The 6,592-nt window shown below is 46.5% G+C and overlaps 1 protein-coding gene across 1 annotated transcript in view; it reads right to left on the bottom strand.

Moving 5' to 3' along the window:
• Positions 1–668: 668 nt before the first annotated feature.
• The window catches only part of LOC101997009 (WAP four-disulfide core domain protein 6A), an 8,524-nt gene continuing 2,600 nt past the window's right edge, over positions 669–6,592 (bottom strand). The window contains exons 2-5 of the mRNA XM_026787275.1: positions 5,617–5,748; positions 3,258–3,425; positions 2,346–2,455; positions 669–728 (exon numbers count right to left, since the gene is read on the bottom strand). Of these exons, the coding sequence (XP_026643076.1) occupies positions 669–728; positions 2,346–2,455; positions 3,258–3,425; positions 5,617–5,748 (470 nt within the window). The remainder of the gene's footprint in view (positions 729–2,345; positions 2,456–3,257; positions 3,426–5,616; positions 5,749–6,592) is intronic.

The raw sequence follows: 6,592 nt of genomic DNA, 5'->3' as shown, positions 1-6,592 counted from the left end.
GTCACACACACTTTGCTCCTGCCTGCAGGCCACGGTACACGCCTGGAGGTCAGAGAATAACCTTGAGAGCTGGTCCTCGCGTTCCACCTTATTTGAGACAGGGATTCTTGACATTCACTGCTGTGGACAGCAGTCTAGCTGGCCTACACACTTCCAGGAATTCTCCCGTTTCTGCCTCCCTTCTCTCTCTAGGAGCGCTGGGGATTTCAGACACGCGCCATTGTGGCTGGCTTTATTCCATATGTGTACATTTCGTGTGCATTCCGGGGATTCTAAGAGAGCTATCGCTGTCTCCTGGCCCTGCTGTTTCTGTGTTCTTTACTGGATCTTGATTAATAAAGATTGAGAGTCTGGATTTCTCAGCCCTAACAGAAATGGTGGTTTTAATTCCAAGCAAGATTCTTCAACTCCAGGAAAGAGAGTTAGATGCCATATATTAAATTCAAAGCAACAAATAGACCCTAAAGGCACCTGTATTTTTTGTTTTATTTTGTTTTCCAAGACAGAGCTTCTCTGTGTGACAGCTCCAGCACCATCATGCCCAGCCCTAGCCACTCTTTAGGTCTAAGTTTTAGCTCATTTTGTTATGACGTACGTGTGTGGTCTTGGACAAATTCATTTTTATTAGAACTTTCCATTTGTACACATGTAGATACAAAAGGAGTGGTTCAGTTGGCCTGGATGACCCTGTTTCCAAATTGTCCAAGCTCCCTTATACATTTCCACTTCTGGAGGCAGATACAAGGGGAGCGTCTGGAGAGAAAAACTTCCCTGGGGGTGTCTACCACAATGAGGAAGTAACAGAGACTAGGGCCGTTCAGCTCCACTGAGGTCCTTCGGTGCAGGGGTTCTCTGAGCACAGCCCTGAAAACTGCATATTCATTCCTGAGCAGAACTGGGAACAGATCTTATCACCACAGGGCACACACTAGCCATTTCTAAGGTTCTCATTGGTGCAGGGGCAGGAACAATTCGTTCCAGTCACTCACGTATGGCAAACCCAAGCAGGACTGAAGGATGTAAGATTGAGTCACAGGTGCTTATCGAATCTGGGAGGATTCCTTCAATGCCATGTTTTCCCAGAAGTGGAAAGTACTGTCCGATGTCATCAATCACTGACCTTCCTGTTATGGAAGGGAAATGCCCTGGGAAGGGACTCCCTCCACCCTGCTCTGTCCCTGTTAGGGTATACACTAGGATGCACTAGGGTGTTGCTATGGGCAACAATGAGGTTTAAATTTGGGCCTTTTTTTTTTCTGTTGTAATGCTCTTGTTTTGTGGAATATAGATGGTTGGTGCAAATGGACTTTTCCTTTTGGGCTACTAGCTCACAAAAAATGACACAGAGACTTATTAATTATGAAAGCTCAGTCTTAGCTTATGCGTGTCCCATTAGCTCTTATGACTGAAACTAACCCATTTTTTTTTTTTGGTTTTTTCAAGACAGGGTTTCTCTGTGGCTTTGGAGCCTGTCCTGGAACTAGCTCTGTAGACCAGGCTGGTCTCTAACTCACAGAGATCCGCCAGAAGAGGGCGCCAGACCTCTTTACAGATGGTTGTAAGCCACCATGTGGTTGCTGGGAATTGAACTCAGGACCTTTGGAAGAGTAGACAATGCTCTTAACCACTGCGCCATCTCTCCAGCCCCCCTAACCCATGTTTTTTAATCTACACTCTCCCACACATTCCTTTCCTCATCTCGGTTATGCCCATCTTGGTTATTCCATGTCTGGCTGGTGACTCCACCTTTTTCCCCCAGAGTTCTCTTTGTCCAGAAGTCCCACCTATACTTCCTGCCTCACTACTGGGTGTTTAGCTTTTTATTAAACCAATCCCAATGGCACACCTTCATACAATATAAAGAAATATTCCACAACAGGTTGGAAATAGTCTAGCCATTTTGGCTATATGAAATCTTTTTATTTATGAACTTAAGATATTTTTCATATATCTGTGTTTTGTTTTTTTAATTCTCCTCATCAATACTTCATGGCTTTTGGTGCATAGATCTTTTACCCTTTTGATGATTTGAAGAACTTTGTTTTTTTGTTTGTTTGTTTTGCTGTTACTGATGAAAACATGATTATTCTCTAAATTTCCCTCTTGTGGAAATTTATTGGTATATAAAATCACCACATATATTTGCATATTCATTTTTTACTCTGAAACTTTAATAAATTTATCTAACAGTGTGTGTGTGAGTGTGTGAGATCCTTAAGTTCTGTCTCTATATAGTAACATGCAAATGTGCATACAGAGGGCTGCAAACAGACGTGAGCATCAGATGTTAACAACTGCATACAAAAAGGCTGTGAACATCTGCAAACAGAAGGCTGTGAACAGACATGAATGACTGCATACATAGAAGTGTGAACAGACGTGAACATCTTTATACAGAGAGCTGTGAACAGATGTGAACATCTGCATACAGAGGGCTGTGAACAGATGTGAACACCTGCAGACAACAGAGGAGTTATTCAGACTCTGAGACATCAGAACTCACCGGATCCTTTATTAGGAGGAACTAGAATCTTCACAGGAATAAATGAGAGTCCTGAAAGTTGAGGTCACAGGGTCTAACACTGAGAAGGGGTCAAAGGTTAAAGGAAATTACTTTAGGAGAGACGCTGCAGTGAGGGAGAGAGAATAAACAAATTCAGGGGTTCTGTTGTGGGAACAGCCAGAGTCTTAGTGGCTAAGACTTTGCCGCTGTCAGCCAATCCGGGCATCTGTTGGGCTCACAGAAGCAAGTCTCAGACTAGGAGCTAAGACCTGGGGCTTCCTTCAGCTCAACCTTATCATATCCAGGAAGACAGATCTGTAAGACACAAGGGTAAGGATGGAGATGCTGGGCTTCAGCCACCGTAGGAACCAGATCCTTCAGCAAATGGAAAGGGATGGGATGATTTTCACAACCCCAGGCAAGCAGGGAAACCAGAAGTGATGGGCATGCTTGGCTCAGCTCGCGTCTTCTAATTTATACCACTTTATACCTGTTAACTCAGTGTGGTGACCATGGCAGCTCACGTGCTCCTCCTCTGAGTTGGGTCAGGTGCTCCCTGCTCCTGTGTCCTTTATTTTCCCACTGCTCCCCTCAGACTTGCAGGCTTCCCTTTGCCCACTGCCTCCCTCCCATCCTCTCTTTCCCAGCTCCTTCCATTTGCACCTCCAGGACTGCCCAGGCCTTGGAAAGGACTGATGCTCAGATTGCTGTTCAACTTTAGTGGAAATGCAGATTGGGGACATTTGGCACTTACTTTTCTTTTTGCAGACAACTCTGCAGATATGTTCAGTTTGGAAGTTGTTAGGATTCCCTTTGCAGCCACCATAGATGAATTCAGTACAGACCTCAGTTTCTTTATTATACCACCAGCGTGGAAAGTAAGCCATGCAGGGGCCAGGATCCTGTGGAAGACTGCATACATCTGTGGGGAAAATATTGGGGGACAGATATTTGGATGCCTGTCTCCTCAGGAACAACCCCGCCCCTTCCTCTGTCCACTGCTCTCTTTGTCTAGCTCAGAGCTGTGCTTCCGGTTCCCTGGGAATCTGACCAGTCTCTTCAGCCTCTTTGGTCTTCTTTTTCTCAGCTGCAGGATGACAACACAAAGAACCACCTTGCTGGTCGGGACAGGACCGTCCCAGGAGCAGACGTGGCCATTGTGTCTCCTCAGCATCTGAATGATGAATGCCTGATGACTTGGCCTCATACACGGCAAGGATGGCTGTCTCTTTCCTTTCTGCCAGGAATGGCCACCATCTAAGTTAAAATATATCCAGTCCACTAGACATCAGAGGAGCTGATGCACTGGCTCAGAACAGTTATCTTCCAACCCCAAAGTCCATACATCCAGCTCCACAGCTTCTCTCTTTTGCTGCTCTTAACGCTCATCCTTTCAAATTGTACTTGAAAGTCAGCCTACTCCCCAGTCTCTGTGTCTTCACACCTGCTCAATGCCCGAGCTGCTCTGGCTAGCAAGACACACTCCTATTCATTCTTCAAAACCCTTCCAGTAGCCAAGTGTGGTGGCATTTGCCTGACATCCCAGCACTTGGGAAGCGGAGGCAGGAGGATTGCAGCGATTTCAAGGTTGCCCTGAACTATGTAGAACCACGCCTGCAATATCTAAACAGTCCCAGCATCATTGCCTTTCTGATGTCTCCTGGGTCCATGCTTTACCCCTTGATTTTAATGCATCTGTTTTATGTCTGTGATGAAGATTTATCGTGGGTTTATCTATATTTTGTGACTGCAGGAAAACTGAGTTCTTCATGAGCAAATACTGTACCTTAGCCCTGTACAGCCGTTCTGAGCAGATCTTTGGCAAGAAATGTATGTTTCAGGAATGTTCTCAGAAGTAAATAAACAAATAAAGGAAGAAAGGATGAAAGGAAGGAAGTAAAGAAGGAAGGAAGAAAGGAAAGAGAGAAAGAAGGAAGGGAAGAAGGAAGGAAGGAAGAAAAGAAGGAAGGAAAGAGAGAAAAATCCCAAACTTAAGCACTTAATGAACAACTGATTTCACCACTGAAAAATTCCATTACAATCACACAAGTTTAGCTATTAAAGTGCTGGCCATGGGTCTTAGCCTTTGACACATGTTGACATTTCCTCTGGTGTGGCAGCCCTCTTTCTGTTCTCATTGTGCAGGTAGTGGGCATGAGACTTGGAGAAATGAAGCCACTCCCTGATGTCACACACCAGTGAGGGAGTTAAGTGTAGATGAATCACCAAATATGGTGGTGCACGCTTTGAACCCCAGACACCCAAAGGCTGAGGCAGGAGGATGTCAAGGTTGAGATCAGCCTTAATTCCCTGATTCAGCAACCAGAACCTGAATAGACCACAGTCGGGGGTTAGGATTACAGGGAGGAGGATCACGTCCGAATGTCCGAGTGCTCATCCCCAACCATCTCCACCTTCTCCATCTCCCAGTGTTTCCACGCCTGATCACATGACTCCTAGCACAGCGTTTTCCCATGAGCACTTGCTGGTGTCTGTAAAGCTACTTCTCCCTGTGTTTACCTGCACACTACCCGTCCTTCAGATTTCAAGTTCTATATGGCTTTCCCAGGAAAAGCTTTGGTGGCCTCATTGAGGAGCCCATCCTGGGTGTCACAAGCACCCATAAATATTTGCTGATTGATAAATGGGTGCTCAAGGAAGTGATCAGAGAGAAAAGGGTATAGGAGGCTAAGGCAATAAGGGGAGGCATCCTGGGTTTTATGTTAGTCCGAGGCCTGGACAAACAAGCCGGGGAACTCTTGACACCTGCCTCATGCTCATCCTACATCCAGATGCACTGTTGCTGCTTGATGAAACTTGGAGAGCAACTTGGCATCTCAGAACAGCACCTGAGTGTAGTCAAGGGGTCATATGACCCAGTACCCAGCTATATCTTAAGAAGAAATGAGGTTCAGAAAGGAAAAAGAACCTCAGTCAGATCCTTTACTCAAATAGACGCCAGCTGTCTCAGGACAGGTCTCTGTGGCCAGTACCTGCAAGATCTGCATCAGGTAGACGGTGCCATGGGGGTCTCGGTGAACACCAGTCCTCATGAAGGGGTGGGGAGAGGAGAAAGCAGGAGGATGGGGGCAGCTCAGAGGTCAGAGAGGTACCTTGTTTGAGGTCTAAGCATTTCTTGCCACAGCTGAACATGCAGCATCTCTTCTTGTTGGGACAGTGTCTGTGCCTTGTGCATTCATTTCTTTCTTCAATTTCGCACTTTATTCTGACTCTGGGGCATGTTTCTGTAGAAGAAGGAGATGTGGTCCCTTGAGGAGTTGAAGGAGATATTGTTCTTCCTTCCTGGGTCCAGGGTACCATTGCAGAGTGAGGAAGCTTGTTGGCCCCTCACCTGTCACTAGGAGAAGCAACCCTCAGGGGCTCAGGTTTTCACAGCAATGGCCCTATTGTCCCCTGCAGCGACTCAGCACCTAATCCCCAGAACCTTCTCCAGCCCTCTCTCTACCCCTACAAGATTCCCCAGAGAGGGACCTGCTCCTTTGGGACTGTTCTGATCATTTGGTTTTGGCCTTCGTTGGCCCCTGTAGCTCAGTGTTTGCCTAGATTGTCATCCTGAAGGCTAATGGAACAAAGTTTGTAAAGCCTTGGTCAAGATGCCTGGGCTAAAAGAACAGTGATGAATCCTGATAAAGGACTTGCAGTGATTAATATTGACAAAGTGTCCCATGGAGCGAGCAGAGGCGTCCAGAGTATGCGAGGCTCTGTGGACTTGTGCAGGTCACACAGCTCTCAAGGAGTGGACCCGGAATTTGCTCCTGTCACACCGCCTCCTGATCTCTCACTTCCCCCACGACCTTCAAGTGCTCAATGTGTTTTGGCTGGTAAGGAGGAAATCTCCCTGCTTCACCATCTGAAGGGACCCTGGAGGCTGTTCTTCAGCACACAGGTAAGGTCCTGTGAATACAGGAAAGCTTTGGGGAGCTGCAGTGGGCAGGCGAGGCAGCTGCTGGCGTGCTGCTAGGGAGAGGCTCATCCTAAGTGGAGATCCTTTTGTCTACTTAATTCCCAATGTCCACTCAATGCACACCAGTCCTGAAGTGAATGAAGAATTCCTTATAAAGATAGGGA

Source organism: Microtus ochrogaster, linkage group LG8, assembly GCF_000317375.1.
Source record: "Microtus ochrogaster isolate Prairie Vole_2 linkage group LG8, MicOch1.0, whole genome shotgun sequence".
Taxonomy (NCBI): domain Eukaryota; kingdom Metazoa; phylum Chordata; class Mammalia; order Rodentia; family Cricetidae; genus Microtus; species Microtus ochrogaster.
This window is presented reverse-complemented; position numbering and strand designations above follow the sequence as displayed.